The 17,093-nt window shown below is 42.7% G+C and overlaps 1 protein-coding gene across 3 annotated transcripts; it reads right to left on the reverse strand.

Moving 5' to 3' along the window:
- Positions 1-693: 693 nt before the first annotated feature.
- On the reverse strand, positions 694-15,701 carry FSD2 (fibronectin type III and SPRY domain containing 2). Of its 3 annotated transcripts, none has more exons than XM_036389323.2 (13): positions 15,676-15,701; positions 12,792-13,605; positions 12,617-12,712; positions 11,329-11,562; positions 10,099-10,121; positions 9,088-9,209; positions 7,944-8,099; positions 6,987-7,121; positions 6,090-6,243; positions 5,569-5,702; positions 3,848-3,980; positions 1,726-1,902; positions 694-989 (listed from the first exon to the last, which is right to left on the reverse strand). In XM_036389323.2, exons 2-13 carry the CDS (start codon positions 13,563-13,565, stop codon positions 737-739), a joined length of 2,391 nt encoding a protein of 796 aa, XP_036245216.1. In that variant the 5' UTR covers positions 13,566-13,605; positions 15,676-15,701; the 3' UTR covers positions 694-736. The 3 variants fall into 3 exon arrangements, with proteins under 3 accessions (XP_036245216.1, XP_036245215.1, XP_036245214.1); XM_036389322.2 differs by lacking the exon at positions 15,676-15,701 and adding an exon at positions 15,513-15,570; XM_036389321.2 differs by lacking the exon at positions 15,676-15,701 and adding an exon at positions 15,215-15,415.
- Positions 15,702-17,093: the final 1,392 nt, after the last annotated feature.

Raw genomic sequence — 17,093 nt, forward strand, 5'->3', positions numbered from 1 at the left:
TGGAGATGAGCATAGCTAAAAGGAAGCAGCTAAAAATGTTGCTTTAGGTTTTTCTACAAGGACAATCAAGCACTGCAAAAAGCCTATCTTTTTTTCCCTGGGTGAATGAATGAGAAGCATTCTGTAAAAATTTGGCTTACATTTGAGACTGGAGTGCAGGCTTGGGTATTCCAGCAAGTCCCACTGGGTATGTGTAGGCACAAACATAGGGGTGGCATATTTGATTATCTTGTGTCACAACAAGAACACTTGATTGGGAGATCAGCTTCATGACTGGAGTGTTTTCAGCTCCAGCAGCTGTACAGTGATTGTGCCTTTTGCTATTTTTGTTTTTCTTTGAGTTTTTAGCTCTTGAGTAGACTCAGGAGTAGAATTAATGATTGCTTTGGAACTGGGGAGTTCCCTAGGCTTCAGGTGGATGGGGGGGAGCTGTGATCCAGCTGCCGCTGCTGTGTGTGGTGACAGCATCACCTCTGAGAAGGAAGGTGTCCATTTGTAATGAGAATTCTGGGATGTTGATGGCTCTTTTGACCACAGTGGCTTTTTGCTAAGATCCTTCCCAAGAGGATGTAAACTCCTAAGAGCTCAGGTTTGGCAGCTGGTTTGGGTCAGGGTTGCTTTGCTCTTACTAGGGGGAAACCGCTGGTTCATAGGGAGTGTGATGGTGCAGTTAATGCTGAAAGAGGGCATTGCTCAGGGCAGGTTACACAGGGGTGTGGCAGCTGCAGAACACAAGTTATGGCAGGGCAGTCCATAGGGGTGTTGTAATTCCAGTGTGTATCCTTAAGATACCAGGTGTTTCCAGTGCAAAGCAGGGGTGGACATAATGCTGGAAGTGTGAGTTGAATGAGTGAAGGTGCTGGGCAATATCTGCATTGAAAAATGACAGTCTGCAGTTCTCATAGTCCAGCAGGATGCCAATCCTTCTGGGGGGAACAGTAATTCTGACATCAGGTGTCATCCCACTGTGCAGGAATTCATACTTGTGCCTGCAGGCGAGAAAAACAAAAGAGCTGAAGGTACCCTGGCTGCTCTCAAAGGGAAGCACTTTGTGCACACAGGTGCCCAGGTTGCTCATGAGAGTCAAAGGCAGTGGTGTTGATGTACCATGTCCAGGGGAGAGCCAGCAGTGCAGCTGAGGCAAGAGGGAGCTGGCATTTCTGCAGGCAGATGTGACATACTGCCACAGGTAGGACAGAGATCAAAACCAGTTGGGTTTAGCTGGGTTTAGCCACATTATGTAGTTTCTGGATTACATAGATCTATTACTATCTTCTCACTGAGGTTTTGGTAATGTTTACAGCTAAATTCTGCAACTGATTTTATTCAGATTTGTTCCTGCAATTTCTTGTTTCAATGTGACAATATCTCATTTCAATGAGAGAATGTACCACAGAGACACCTTTCAGCTTGATTCACTAGCACCATCTCAGAGTCAATGGAAATGGATGCTTTGGATGGATGCAAATCTGCCAAAACACAAGTTCTGAAGCAAGGAAGTTGGGCAAAATAACCCATGCCAAATGCTGCTGAAACACCCTAAAAAAAGCAGGAGGATTTGCTTAAGCAGTGTCCTTCCAACACTAGTTTACAGGGACAGCAGTGGAATGTCAGAGGCCCCAGTGCCTGGTCTGAGCTGATACAAAATCTCTGTTTTCCCTGCTGCCCTGCCTGCAGGTGTGAGAGTATTTCCTGTTGGAGACCTGCAGCCTCCACAGCCCTTACCTTGAGGGTGTGATGATGTGCCTCATGCACCAGGATGAGTTGTTTGCCCCCAGGTGACCATGTCTCGGCGTGTTCTCAAAAGCCACACCAATTCTGTACTCTGTATCTTCCTCAACTTCCACCTCCCAGTAATGCTTTCCTGGAAATGGGATCAGACTGCCCAGGATTGCAATACATCTGTGGGAGACAGACAGGAATATGTGTTTTGGCAGGGCCTTTCTATAATTCTCTTTACAGTGTTTAGATATGTTCAGGTATGTATATACCTGGACATTACATAGCAATAAACAAAAGCCACTTCTGCTGTCACCTTAGTGCAGTGTGGATTTTTGACTCCAGTGAAATCCTCACACTGAGGAGCTGACACCCAGCCTGCAGGTTTCTTTGTGACACCTGCCCTGTTCTTACTTGTTGGTAGCCTTGCAGAAATGAATGCCCTAGGCACTTCCAGGAAGATGGAGAACAGCATCCCATAGTGCCTGGGTTTTCTGGGAAAGTTAATGCTTGTTAGAAAGAGAGTGCTCTAGTGAACTCCTGCATAGCAGAGGAAAAAGTACAGATTTTGCATTTTCTTTCCCAACAGCCCAGGGTTTTGAACATCACTCACCATTGGAACTGAGCACTGTGACAGCATGAAGTTCCTGGGGCAGCTGGGGAGGAGGGAACCTGTCTACACTGCTTCCCTCTGTGTTTGGAGAGATTAGGAAGAATTGAACACAGTAGGAGAACTTGTAATATGCTGGGTACCTGGGCCATGAAATGTATGATAGGAACCATGCAGAAAATAACTCTTTTGAAAGTTGTGTAGTAGAGACAAAGATAATGTACTACAGAGAGACCCTTCAGCTTGATTTACTGGCACAGTCTTGAAATCAAAGGAACTGGGTGCTTTGAAGATGCAAATCTGCAAAAACACAGGTTCTAAAGCAAGAAAATTGGGCAAAATAACCCACTCCAAATGCTTCTGAAACACTCTTAGGAGAGCAACAGAGTCCTGTAAGCTTACACCTCAGCTTTTTCTTAGGAAAAGTACATGGTGTATTAGCTGTTATTGTCAAGGGGGACAGCAGGTTTCAAACACACACAACTTTTATGTTTCTATGGTAGTGTGTAAAGTTATAAGTTACAAAGGAAAAGGATGTTGCTGGCAGACACAGAGGTCTTCTAGGCAATGCTGAGAGGGAGCTGCACTCATCATTTGGAGGCTGTGTTGCTACAGCCTGAGAAGGAAAAGGAATGATGCAAAATGGATGGGTAAACACCAGTGAACCATAGTAATGAGAGCTGCAAAGCCACCAAGGCAAACCTGAGCTGCAGTTAGGAAATACATCAGCAACCCAAACTTAGGAGACCACACAAACTTCAGAAAGAAGAGTTTGCCATGTAACTTCCTTGGGAGTTTTTGGGGGTTTTTTCCTTTATTTTCTCTTTTTCTTGCTTTTTTCAGTATCTTGGTTTGAAGAAGATTTGTGAAAGTTCATAGTGGTACCAAAACCTCAGCCTTTGAATGAGATGAGTGCCAGCTCTGGCTGTTTATGTGAAACATAAAAGCATCCCATGGAAGTGGGATGAAATCCCATTTAAGATTACCATGATGGCTTTAATGAAAAGGATCACCAGTCTCCCAACTCTTTTCTATCAGGCCCTCTAGTAGCACTGCATTTCCATGGAGGGAATAAATTGTAGACTTGTATAATCCTGCAATGCCTGTCCTAGTTATGTGGTTTTGACTGGAAAATACATTTTGGCAAGCTTAGTCTCTCACTTCAATAGCAAAGGGCCTAATTCTTTTTGAAAGAATTGTTGGTCCAAATAGTATCAGTTATATCTTTCAGCAAGAGGTAAGTTTTCAGATCCCTCTCCTTTCCTTAGCATTTTTTATGGCACCTAAATACCTGTTCAAATTTAGCTCAATGTACCAGACATGTAAGTAGGCTTGTACATAATTGTGGCTGCTGTATCTGTAATCCTATTTAAGAACTTGCATTAATTTCCAAGTTCCAAAGAGCAGCTGGAGAGAGAGATTTCAACTCAAAAAATTAATCAGAGCTGCTGAAAGCCCCATTAGACATTTCCTGGCATCTGTTAAAAGAACCAAAGAAACTGAAATGCCCCTGTATACCTTGTAAAGCTGTTATCATAGACAGGCAGATCACACTCTGGGTTTTCCAGTTCATCACATGAAATGGTAAATCCATCATCTAGAATTGCCAGTAAAGGATGAGCTGTGTCCTCATTAAGGTAGAAGCAGGTGCCTGAAAGAGAAAATGCCTAAGGATAACTCCAATATCTCCTTATAACATTAGAATTGCAGCAAGGGCGTGATGAAATGTTATTTGGATCCACAAAATGATTCACCAATGCTCTATAAAGAATCTGTGGCTGGCATTGAGAGGACAAGATCATATTTTTTAAATTTTTCTAATAAATGTTTGTTTTACAGCTTAAGACTGTTTAGTTTCAGCCTGGTGAAAAGCAGGGGACTTAGCCTAGTTTTGAACCCTACCAGGGCTCAAAGCTGCAGGCATTGTGCAGGAAGTAGCTATTCAGAGATGAGGAATCCTCCCTGCAATGGCCTGTCTCGTTTCAAGTAATCTATTTTTAATCACTGAAAAGAGAAAGGGGGTGTAAAGGACTCTCCATGGCCTCACCCATCTCCAGTAAATGCTGGGCAGTTTGAAGAGAAAGGATCCCTCATGCTTCAGCACCTCCCTTGGCAGACCAGCCCTCAGAGAGGTAAGTCCAGCCCAGGATAAAAGTGCTTCTGCCTTTCTTCCTGCAGAGACTTCACAGAGCAGCTCTGACACACAGGGGCCTGAGGAGCAGCCACCATTGGCACAGCTGCTGATTGCAGTTGGTGCTTGTTTACCCACCCCAGAAAGGATCAAAGGCCATTCACAGTGTTGGAGGTGGGTTCTTGCAGCCAACAGATCAATTTGCATCAGCTGTTTGCATAATGTAGACTCCAAGAAGATTAATCTCCCCATGGTAATCCCAAATGAAATCATTATAATCAAACTGCAAGTTACTTCATTGCAAATACAATACAAACAATGACAGGGCAATTACAGGCATGTGCTGCTGAAAACAAACACATGCTGTGCAAACAGAATGGGCAATTTCAAATATTGAGTTTGATTTAAGCAGTTGGAATACACACAAACAATGGTAACACAATGACAGTTTTCCTCTCCAGGGATTTAAGGATGAGCATTTCTTTTCTGTGGTGCCACTGCTGTGTGGCAGACAGGTTTTTTACTAAAACATAACTTTGTGTGGTCATCTTGCTGAATAAATACAATTTTCAAATGTCTCACAGAAGGTAAGGGTGGAAGAGACACAACAGGTAAGGTGTGAGTGGCATGGGAGATGTGAGATGAGCAGTGAAGTTGCAGTGTTGTTGCAGCAGTGATGAAGGTGAGCATGGATGTCTGGTAAATGGCTCTAGAAAGTGCTGTCTCAGCCATGATTTCCAGCAGCAGCTTCATTCCATGCTAATCTCTGAAGTAAAACCACACTACAGCTTTCCTCACTGGTGTGTCAGTACTTTGCAGGCTGGCAATACGTGGGTGTTGAGTTGACACTGTCTTTTAAAATGTTTAGAAATTAGTAACTTTCAAGTACCAAATGCACCAGACAGCAATAATATAAATTACAGAGCTAAAGCAATGCACTTATTGTTACGAGAAGTTGCTTTTTTCATTCCTAAAAGGTTACCAAGGGTGTAATTAGATGTAAGAGATTAGGATTTGGTCCAGAGGCCATTGAAAGCAGCAGGAATCTTTCTGTTAAGACAATAGATGCTCCAATAAGCTGCTGGAGTTGTTCCAAGCTGTACAGTACCTGTGGTGTGTATCAGGACAGGTTCACTTCTTTCACTGGAGCCACCCAGGTTTTGGGCTCTGACACAGATGTGATACTTTTGTGTTGGCTGGAGGTGAATTAGGACTTCACAGTTAGGGATCCCAACAATAGATCTACAGAAAACAAATCCATGGAAAATGACAGGGTAGAAAACAAAGGTAGGCCTTTGAAATTATTTTTCTGAGCAACAAGGAAGACATTACACTTCAACATGTCTTGTAAGCAGTCAACAACATTTTATCTTGTACAATTGTCAGTAGCAGGGCAAGAGAGTCTGTCACAGACTGCAGATTTTTACATCTGCTTCTGCCCTTTTCCATACCCATAATTCTCATGTAGTAATTTCTGATTAACATTTTACAACTATTTTTACTAAGAGAATTGTTTGTAAATGTAAATTCACCAGAAGGTCACGGGTCCTTTCTTAGTCCTATCTGATGCCACACAATTGAAATGGTTTCATCTCTACAGGCCATGGGCTCAATAGAAGAGTAACTCACTCAGTAATAATATCATCATTTTCTTCATATGTCAGCTTGGACAATTCAACTGTGTAGGAATCAACAGGGTTAATGTCTCTGGATTCCCAGCACACCAGTGCTGCATTTTCACAGCTTCGGATCTTTTTATTCTTTATGATAGGTGGTGAAGGAGCTAAAAAGCAGAAAAAAAGAACAATTCTGAGCTGTTGCTTGAAGATGTTTGCAAACCATATGCTTTGAAGACAAACAAATAGAAACATGTTGTTTACTAATACTGTGTAGGTAAAGAAACCTGCTTCCCCAATGGACAATAAACAGCAGGTAGGGTGATTAACAGTACTATTTAAAGACTTCATTTAGTCTATAAAGGTCCCAGGGAGAATTAAACAGAGAAGTAACATAAAGACTGATTACACAACTGTTTTCTATCATTAGTTTTATCTTTGTCATAGAGGTGCATCTCTTCCCTGCTCTGAGATGTCAAAGATATCTGGAACAAGCACTTGAGGGCTCACACTGAATTGCTCAATCTGATGTCAGGATTTCACAGAATGTCCTAGACTGAACTGCAGTTAAAAAGAACAGCATAACAGGTGAATCCACAAAATACCTATAGGCCAATGAAAGGAGAGCTGGGATTCATCTGGCAGAACCAGGAAACTTGAACCTTATTCACAGCTGGTCTACATGCTTGCATTTAAATAAGTTATTTTGTCTCTCTGCTTCTGTTTCTGCCATTCTAAAACAGGGATAGTTGGCATGACAGGCTCTCCAAATAAAAGCAGGGAATTCCCATGAAGTCAGTAGGCTTACATCAGAAGAAAGTGCCCGGAAAGTATTACTTGCATAAAATTCAGAGATGATTTTGAATTTCACTATGAAGGTTACAAATTTGTATGAACAAAATATTTTTACCTGTTACATAAACTGCTCTTTCACTTGGTGGACTGATACCGGAGGCATTTAAAGCACTGACCCAAAATTCATACTGTGTATTTGGCAGCAGATCAGTAATGGTGCAGTATGTTTCTTTGACTTTTAGTGTATGCTCTGAAATGACAACAACAAAGCATTTACAGTGCCTTTACACACTTGCCCACTCTTCCCCAAAGCTGCATCACACAGTGGAGTTGGGGTGCATTGTTTTGGGTGCCGAGTTCAGGAGAGCTCCTTGTGCTCCACACCCTTTGATCAGCTGTCAGACAGTTTCACAGTGCCTTCCTCTAAAGCTGCATAAATCAGATGGGACAAGAGCTGAAGCTATTTTGCTGCTCATTTCTCATTCTTCATCTTATAAAATTTGGATAGTGTCTGCTTATCTTTGTCAACTGGCCACTGGCACTCTACTGGCTTCCACTTTTGAAGGTTCTGCAAGAGCAGTATTAGCAAAGGCAGTTTAGTCACAAGGCTGAGACATTTTGGTTCTGTGGTTTTTTGTGTGCCTGTGCATCTTAGGGAGTTACAGACTATTATTAGCACTAAGATAAACTGTAAAATCATCTGGGGGTTTCAGTTGGAGTGCTGATGATATGATGATTTGCTCTTTAAAAATACTATGATTTAAAAATACATGATGCAGCACATGTTCTAATGCAGTGCCCACCCTCCAGAAATCCTCATGACTCCATCCACTGTCCCCTTCCCATTCCTGCTATCCCTGCTGCTGCCACATCCTGTCTTTGCCCGTGTGATGGGTCCTGCTGCAGCTGGCAGCATGGCAGACCTGGCAGGGGAAGAGGGACAAAGCAGATGGTGGTGGCAGATATGACAGTTTTGGTGGCAGACAGTGCACAGGGCATGCAGAGGCACTTTGGCATCAGCTGGCTTTGCCAGTGGAGGGCTGAGGTGTCCCTTGGGCCCCAGCCCCCTTACCTGCTTGCCCATCACTGTGCCTCTCATTGCTCACAGGTTGGTAGCACAGCTGGTAGCACTCCACAGTGTCATCCGAGAAGAGGCCCCAGCAAACTCTCAGTGAAGTGCCAGTTGCTGCATTGGGAGCCTGGGGGTTGATCACAGGGGCACAAGGAGCTGCAGAGGAAAAAACAGGTCAGTTTTTGAATGTATAATCATGGTTTGTTGTACCTCTCCTCTCACAAAGGTGTTTGCACAAAGCCTTGGCACCGAATGGGGTCATGTTCCTCCATTCCTCCCACATGGAGAAAAGTCAGGAGCTGAGTCTGCAATTGCAGATAGTAATCGGGTCACTGATGTGTGAGAACTAGTCTTGCTTCAAAACAAAGTCAAACCAATGAAATAAATAAACCTCAGCCTTCCCCTCCTCTGAGGGTTGCTCCAGTGAGCCCAACATCTGCCATGCCAGGACTCCTGCCAGCCACCCAGGGATCAGGGAAAAGCTGTACAACAGGGAGCATCAGCACAGCCAAACAAGTACCAAATGCTGTTTTGTGTTAAGAAAACACAGTATTGGGTGTAAAAAAAAATAATGTTCTTTCTGACCATTTGTGATGCATCAGAAAATATTTAAAATGTTAGGCGATTTTTTAGTTATTTAAAATTTGTTTATGCTGTGCTGTCTCCTGTGGATTATGGGGGGAAAAAATGCTTGCTAAATAACAGAGGAATAAGTCACTGAAATCTGTTTATCAAGAGAAGCGGGGTAAGTTATTTGAAGCAGTCTGGGGTTCCTCTCTATTTTGTTCAAGCAACTAAAGGGAAAGAGAAGATATCACTAAGTGTGCTTGACCCCTCAACAGAAGGAGGTAATCTTCATAAGTCTTCTAGGAAATCATCCAGCAAGGAAGTCCAATTTAGCAGTAATTCTGGTAATTTTATATTGAAAACAAATGGAAAAAATTTCCAAAAATATCTTCCACTGTCCCTGTATATATAGGCAAATTAAAAAAAAAACAAAACAACAACAACAACAAAAAAAACTAGAAGGAAAACTAGGGACAAGTTAATTCTGCCTTTGCAGATCTCCTTTAAAAGAAGAAATGTTTAATACATATCCTTCAATGTAAATAGGTGTGAAATAATGATCAGTTAGGAAGAGTACCTGGAATAGCATTAATGGAGTTCATTAGTTGTTCAACTTCAGAGACATCTATGACCCGCTCTTCAAAGTCTGGCAGTGTTGAAAGCTCTAAATTCACTTCTTGCTTTAAGAATTCTTCCAGCCTGTAATTGTAGGGGGAAAACAAGAATGTCTAATTGGAAGTACCATAGTGTTGGAGGTATCTGTCTATGAAGCCTATTTTTAAGAGAATAGCAGACTCCAAATTAACATCTATTTCTTTAAAACACAGTTTTCATAGCTGTACAAGCTCAGACTCCTCTGCCTGTAGCTTGGAGATTCGTGGCCATCAGTGCCTCAAGATGCCAAAGAGAGCAGGGGAGTGGGGTGTGCCCAGCACCTCCCTGTGGGAAGCACCCTATTAGCTCCATAGCTTCCATTATTTTGAATTTACACTATTACTAATTCATGACCTCATGGCTCTGGGTGTTGTAAATTTGAAAGAAAGGGGTATCTTTTCTCTGTGCTTTCATGAACAATAACAGTCAATTAAGAGGGTGGTTTTTGCCTATGATTTAGTGTGCCCTAAGACTTCTTCCAATTGCTCCAATATTTTTCAGTATCTGTTCTGAGCTCCCACAGCTTGACTTTCTACCCCACTATATTAATGCATAAATAAGCCAGTTACAGTATAATTAGGGAGCTCAATTTTAGTCTCATTTGGATCCAGACTGGTTATTTCAAGAGCTTTAGCAATCCTGTTTCTCAGTGAAATTACTTCCTTATGACTAAGCTGAAAACACTGATTTATTCAGGCTCTAACTCTCCTTTTGGATTTCTTGAAATTGGATCCAAACAAGTTTTGAGTGTTAAGTTTCTTAGAGCAACTTTTTCTGATGCACTTTAAAACAAAAACACTAAATATTTCAATAGCTCTAGTGGCTTAGACAACATTTGTGTGCCTGAACAAAATCCAGAACACACAAGCATCTCCAATAACCCATCCAATTAGCAGGAAGAAATGTGACACAAAATCCCAGACTGTGATACTACCTGTCAACCATGGTTACTGCTGCCTGTTGGAAAAAAAGGACAGAGTGTTAGAGGTAGAAAAGTCCAGAGTCAGACTACATCATGCTGTTGACCTCTCTTACACAAATTGCCCCAAATGCAATACTTGGAGTGAAGTAATTGGCTCTCACCCCACTCTGAGAACAAAGGCCAGCCCTTTCTACTGAAATGGATAGATCTTGGCTGAATTTACAGAAAGATAATGAGTGTCTGCCCATCGAGACTTGAGACCAGTTCCTCCCTTGGTTGTCCAAAGTGCCAACAGATCCCTCATAAACAGAAACCCAGATCAGCTCGGCAGAAGAACTCATGAAATGATCTGTGCTGGAGGGAGTCTGAGCAGTGCATGTAACTGGAAGACAGATGTACAGTCCCAGGAGAAACCTAAGCCCCTGAGAGCTCAAGACCAACATTCACTTTTTGATGAATAATGGTTCTTAGGGGCAATATAAAACTGTTTACAAGCTAAGGAGAAAATAAGTTTATTCCAGAGATGGGAAAAGTCAGCTCACGAGAAGAACTCAGCAGGCTGGAGTCATAACAAACTGACCCACAGAAGTACACTGGTGTTATGACATTTGTTTGTTGTCCAGCTCAGAAGTTACTGTCACTGTGCTACAGAAATGCTCCCACCCACCTTAGTCACAGGACAACTCAGGTGAGAGCAATCACATCATCAGTGAAAATTCTGATTTTTTTCTCCAATTATTTTTCTACCTGCCAAAGAAAAATATCTTCTTGACACCACCTCAAGAGTGGGATTTCATCCATCACTTTGCAGGAACTTTTTACATATTTCAGCTGAACTTTCCTCCAAAATGAGCAAGAAAAGGAAACATCTTCCTAAGTGTTTACATCAGCCTGCCTGCTGTGAGCCCAGAATAGAGCAAGAGAGCTGAGCCTGCACAAGGCAAGGAACACTAAGTGCTTCCAGAGTTTCCCCAGATAAGCATTTCAGCAAGATATCTTCTCTCTGAACCCCAGTGTGACTCACAAATGAATGAGCATCCAAATTACAAACTTCTGCTTCTGCATTTTACCCCCATTGTGTTGCCCTACTAAGTCAATGCCACCATGCCAAGCATGAGGAGCAGTGACAGCACTATAGACTGAGCATCCCAAATTCTCCTTAGCAATAAGGCTGCTTGGCACTTCTCAGACAGGGACTACTTGCAAGCAGCAAAAAGCACTTCAACAGTTAAAACTCTTTACCTTCATAAATTCAGCTTTGTCATTTTCCAGGAAAAGCTCCTGGGTTTCATCTGTCAGGTCCTTGCAGGTGTCAAGATGTTTCCCACAACTGACCAGCTGCTCATATAGAGCTTCCAGCTTCTGCCTCTTCTCTTCTCCCAGTGCTTCCAGCTGCTCTTCGTACTTCTGAGCAAGCACTTGCACTGCATCATTGTAATGCACCTCAAAGTTCTGCTCCTGCCTCCCAAAATTTTCCTGCAAGATATTTGAGGGTTTGTACCTTGGCATCAAGCCTGATCCACAGGTCATGCAGAGGAAAATCTTACTCTGGTTTGCCTAAACTTCTCCTTACCATAGAGGTAATATGTCGTGTTTTAATTCACAAAACTAGGACACAGTACCGGTACACAGAAGCCGTAATTTGACTTATGTGCGTTTTTAGGGGTTTACTCTGATCATTCACCCCCCACCAAAGCACAAAAGTGTTGGATTTTGTTCCAGACATAAGAGCAACAGAAATTACAGCAGAAACAATGATGTAAAGCAACCTAAACCCAGGGAGCACAACTAGGATATATCCTAGCCTTAATCCCAGAAGCATTTCCACTAACACAGTGAAGCACATCCTTCCACGAGAGAAACCATGGCAACTCAGTGGGATCCATGGATTTGTGCTGAGGGAGCTGGGTAGCTAATGCTGCTATCCTCACTCACAGCTGCAGAAAGCATTAGGAAGGAAAATTTAAGGAGCAGGCAAGTCAAGGAGCAGTCCCAGCAGCTGCTCACTGTTCAGGCACCAATGTCCTCCTGTGCTACATGCAGCAGAGAAAAGACTGCAGTGCCTTGAGTTATTGCTTCAGTTTGAACTTGCTGCCAGCTGACCTCCTTCCCCTGGGGCCAAGCTGACAGCAGCCAAGTGGGAGCACAACTCTTGAAGCAGCTGGTCCAAGGATTTGCCTGGATCTGACACTTCTGTGAATGAAGCTGAGGGAACACAAGGGCTGCACTCTGGATGGACTAGTTAGATCACAGATCTTTGGCCATTTAAAGCTAAGATGACTTGAGTGGGGGTGGCTTTATTCCTGAATGCAAACCTCTGTGCAAATTATAAATGTGGTTTTACTAGCCCACTTAAAAAAATCTTTAGGATGAGTTTTCCTGAGTACTTCAGTCTAGACAACCCCAAGATAACTCTGTGCTCTGTTACTGTAAGTACCCACCTCATTAACAACTGAATACTGTGAATGTCAGTATGACAAAACTGTTTAACCCCACTACCATAAAGTTAGCCCAAGAGCAAATGCCTTACCTCTACAGTGATGAAGATTTCCTCCAAATGGCTGGCAACATTTTCCATCTGAGCAATCTGTTCTTCCAACTTGCACATGTTTTTATGGATCTCCTCCTACAAAACATCCAGTGTGATTCCTACTGTGTCTGAGGACTGTTTTAGAGGCACCACAGTACACCTGTGTTACTCTCACCTTTTCACTTTCCACAGCACTGGGGAGCTGAGCAACCTCGTGGTCCTTGTGCTCACCAAATAGTTTGTCAAAAGCTCGGATTGGTATCTTGCAGGTGGAACAAAAAACATCTGCTGCTTCTTCCTCTTCCTCCTCCTCCTCCTCCTCTTCCTCCTCCTCACTGACAGCCTGACTGTTCCACTCATCTGACATGCCACCACTGCTGAGCCCCCCTCTGGACCATATGCTGCTCTCAGCCTCATCATCTGCTCTGGCTTTGCTCTGATTTTCACCTTGAGAAGCCTCATCAGGAAGTCCTTGTTGCTTTGTGCTTTGACTTAGATCTTTCACTGAAGAGTTGCTTTTTGATATGTTATATATGGAGCCTTGTAATCCTGCTCTTTCTGTATGAGCTGGTGGCCATCTGCTCTCCACCTTCTCCAGATGTCCTCCAAGAAGCTCAAACTCTTTTTCTCTATCCTCATCAAGTCTATACATCTTAGCCAACTCTGCAACCTCCTTTTCCAAGTCATAGCCAACTTCTTGTGGGCACTGAACTTTTTCACTACTCAGTGCAGATTCCCTTCTCGTATCCCCCAGAGATCTGTCTCCTCGACCAGAGGGCTCTTCAGGAAAGATATCAAACCTCTCCTTTGATCCATAAAGATCCATGTGATAAAAGATCAGACCTTCAGTCTCAGTGTCACTAGGCTCTGGGACTGGTGGGGAAGCTGAGTGATGTCGTGACTGGCCGCTGGTCTCATAGTCCCTCGTGCTGCCAGATCTGGATGACATTGGTATCCTCAGGGAGCCTTTTGAGATTATGAGACTCAAGCTTGTAAAAGATAAGAAAGATCTTTAGCTACATACTTAGATATCAGGATTGAGTTTTTCTTGCTAAAAAGTATATGGATAGAATAGGTTTGGCTGAGGACTCCTCAGTCCTGGAGGTAGGCATGGGAAAGACTCACTCCCTAAGTGAGGCTGCTGAAGGGAAGCCACAGGAAGCTTGTTTTCTTCTCACCTCAGTGCAAAGCACAGCAGAGAGCTGTCTCTGGTGTGCATCCTCTTTTCTGAGTTTTTTACCTCATCTGTGACCCTGATGCCTGATTTCCAACTGTAGAGCAGTCCTGTCCTCAGATAAACACTGTCACTGTGCTTCAGGCACAGTTAGTGCTGTTCTGTGCAATTGGAAATGGCCTGGTTTGAAGCCTGCTCACTCTTCAGCTGCTGTCAAGCATGTTTTCTGAACTGTCAGTCAGGCAATAATGTAGAATGTCCTCTGTTGTGACCACTGATGCCACAGAACACACTAATAACTGCCCTGGAAAGTCCTGTTCTGTATTTTTCAAGTTGCCATTCTTAATACTGAAACTTGAGTCAAGGTTCTGGGTCCTTTCTAAAAAATATCACAGAAAAAACATACTGCCCTTTGGGGCTTCTCGTGTGCTGTGGAAAATACACATTTTAACATAAAGCATCCAGTAACTAGGGAGCAAGGCAGGCCATTGGCCTATGGAATGAGAGATGCCTGCTCTGACCCAAACCTTGCACATTTTGTGCATTCTCTGCAAGGAGGGAGGTGTGAAAAGAGCATGTGCACGTGACATGCAAAGCTGTATGATAAAGCAGATGCATGTGGGATAACATTAAAAGTGCAAAGGCAATTTTAATGCTGATTCCCAAGCCCACTCTTTCCAATCAGCCTGTATTAACAGCAGTGAGATAATGCTAGTACAGAGTCAGAGCTCTCTCTGAGCTGAAACGTCCCCACAACCCTTCAGTGCTCACCAACATGAATGGAATCATAGCTACCAAACTACTCAGATCAATTTTATCAGCAGTTTAGTACCACAAGCAAAAGACTTCATGGAAAGATTTCAGCTGAATATCAATTAATCTGCAGTTACATTTAGACCTTGGTAAGTGAAGCATATGAAAGCTTTAAAATCACTTTCTCATAGAAGAAAAAAAGCCAAAAGATCAGTCAGACATCAGTGTTATCAAACCTTCTGCGTAAGCTTTCCCATAAATTTGCTTTCAAACTACTATTTATGGTCCTTTTGGTTTTGAGTAGTTGCTATTACCTCAAATTTATTTAATCAATATTTTACTAATTTTCCTGAGAAATGGTTAGCTAACAGAGTCAACACAATCAGTGACTTAGTAGAAAGCAACTTCCCAAACCAGTGACAAATACTGAGACATTTTGCACTCTCTGGTTTTATATCCCTGGCTGAGTCCAGCCCTACAGATCTGCAAGAAAACCCACACAGAAGTTCATAGCTTGTCTCCTGGCACTGCAGACATGGGTGTGGATTCTACAGTTAGCAATATCCTACTATGGACAAAAAGTTAGGCAGAAATACTATTTACGCTGAAGGCAATAAAATAAATCATGCAAATTCTAACATTTTAAACAGAGAAAAGGTCTTAACACATACCAGAAAATGTTGTCTGGCTCCCGCAAAGACTTTTTCCCCCATAATTAAAACAATAAGGCTTGCTTTAGAAGCTACTACTAATTAGAAAAGTGAAATAACATTTTTTTTCCTACCAAAATGAAATGAAATAAATTTAAATTAGCATAATTAAGCTTGTCTGCAATCCTGCTGCCTAAATAAGATTTTCAGATGATTGCTCAGTGTTTGCTTGCTTTGCAGGCACAGATAAAATTACATGAAGCACATTTAGATCCGTGACCGCCAGTTATCATAAATACATAACAAAGAATGTTACTACCTAAAAACTTGCCTTCTATCTTAAGACGTCATAAATTCTTCTGATAGCTCAGATGGCATCAAAGTTAACTTCTATTCCCCCTAGTAAAAATTAATTCACACGAAAGCAATTCCTTGCCACTTTCCTGTAACTTCAGCTGGGAGACTTATTGGGGTAACCTTACCCAGCCTCTTTGCTCAGATAGGGGCATGCCAGCAATGAGCAATGGCACAAATATAGATGTGCCCCGGCTGTCCTTCAGCAGTGTGCTGCTTGAGTGTCACCAGGATGAATGTCACACACTGAGAACAGGCTCCGAAGTACTGAGAGCAGCTACAGAGAGCCCTCACTAAAGCCAGAGTACCCTCTCACTTTTGGAGGTGGGATTAATAAACACTTCAGAGCGCATTCATTGCCTCTGGGTGTGATTTCCAAGGCTGGGGTGTTAGGCAGAGTGTCCTGTGTGAGATACACAAAACGTGCAAACAACTCACATGGCTGGACATGTGTTTACAGAGTTGCACAACTTAATGGAAGTACCTGTTCTGTTCTTTGTAAACACTTACTGGTAAAGTTCCTCTCAAATTAGCAGGAACTTTTCTATGGGGCTGAGTTGGAATCATGATCATATATTAGAAAAAAAAGAAGAAAATTTAGAGTTTAGAAAAAAAAATCATACCATTAGTTATACTTACTATACATATCCATACACCCTGTGTGTGTATGCCAGACCTCTGGAAAGTTAATTATGGTGAAGAAAGTGAACAATAGCCCCACTAGGGAGGTTTTCACAGGAACATATCCCTGCAGTCTGTGCTCAGTAGGGGTCCACCTGATAAAAAACAGGCTGTGTATTACCACTGATTATTGTGACTGCTGTAGCACTGGAGCTTTGTGAATCTGCTCAAACCCACAGCTGCCTAGCACACACAGGCTGCTGCTTGTGAATGTGCTATCAAGCCAGCCCTGCTGGCAGTAGATTTTTAAGGACGTTTGAGAATCTTGAATTATATATGGCTTGAGCTCAGGGGACACCACAAGGGACAATGTCTATTAGATCTTGACACAGCTCTGCTTTTTCCTCCTTTTCCAATTATCTTGGTGTCATTTCCTCACTTTTCTAGCAGTGCAATTGTTTGCTGTTTGGTGAGGAATCACAAGTTAATTGCCCATGTAGGCACGATCTCATTACGGCTAACAGTGCTTCTATCATCTGTGAGATTAGAGCAGAAGTGTTTTCACACAAGTGACGCAGCCCTTGCTGAAATGTTAACATTTATGCTGCCTGACAGATTTGATTAAGTTTTCAACTGAGAGCTTATTTTTGCTTTGTGTTAAGCTACGTTCTCTTATAAGCCTTAATTTCTCAAAAAATTTGCAGTACTTCGCTTCCAAAGACTGGAATATAACATTTGGTGGATAGTGAATTACATTCTGCCTTGGACACAGGGTCTGAATAAGAGGGCAGTGACACTGCTCTTGTTCCATCACCCTGCTGCTCTTTGCTCCCTCGGTGCCTGTGAGGCAGCGTTTGGGTGGCATTTATACAGAGCATGGTGACCTCGGGCTGAGCTGGGTGTCAGGACAAGCACCCTGGGCTCT

The sequence above is a fragment of the Molothrus ater genome, chromosome 13 (assembly GCF_012460135.2).
Source record: "Molothrus ater isolate BHLD 08-10-18 breed brown headed cowbird chromosome 13, BPBGC_Mater_1.1, whole genome shotgun sequence".
Lineage (NCBI taxonomy): Eukaryota > Metazoa > Chordata > Aves > Passeriformes > Icteridae > Molothrus > Molothrus ater.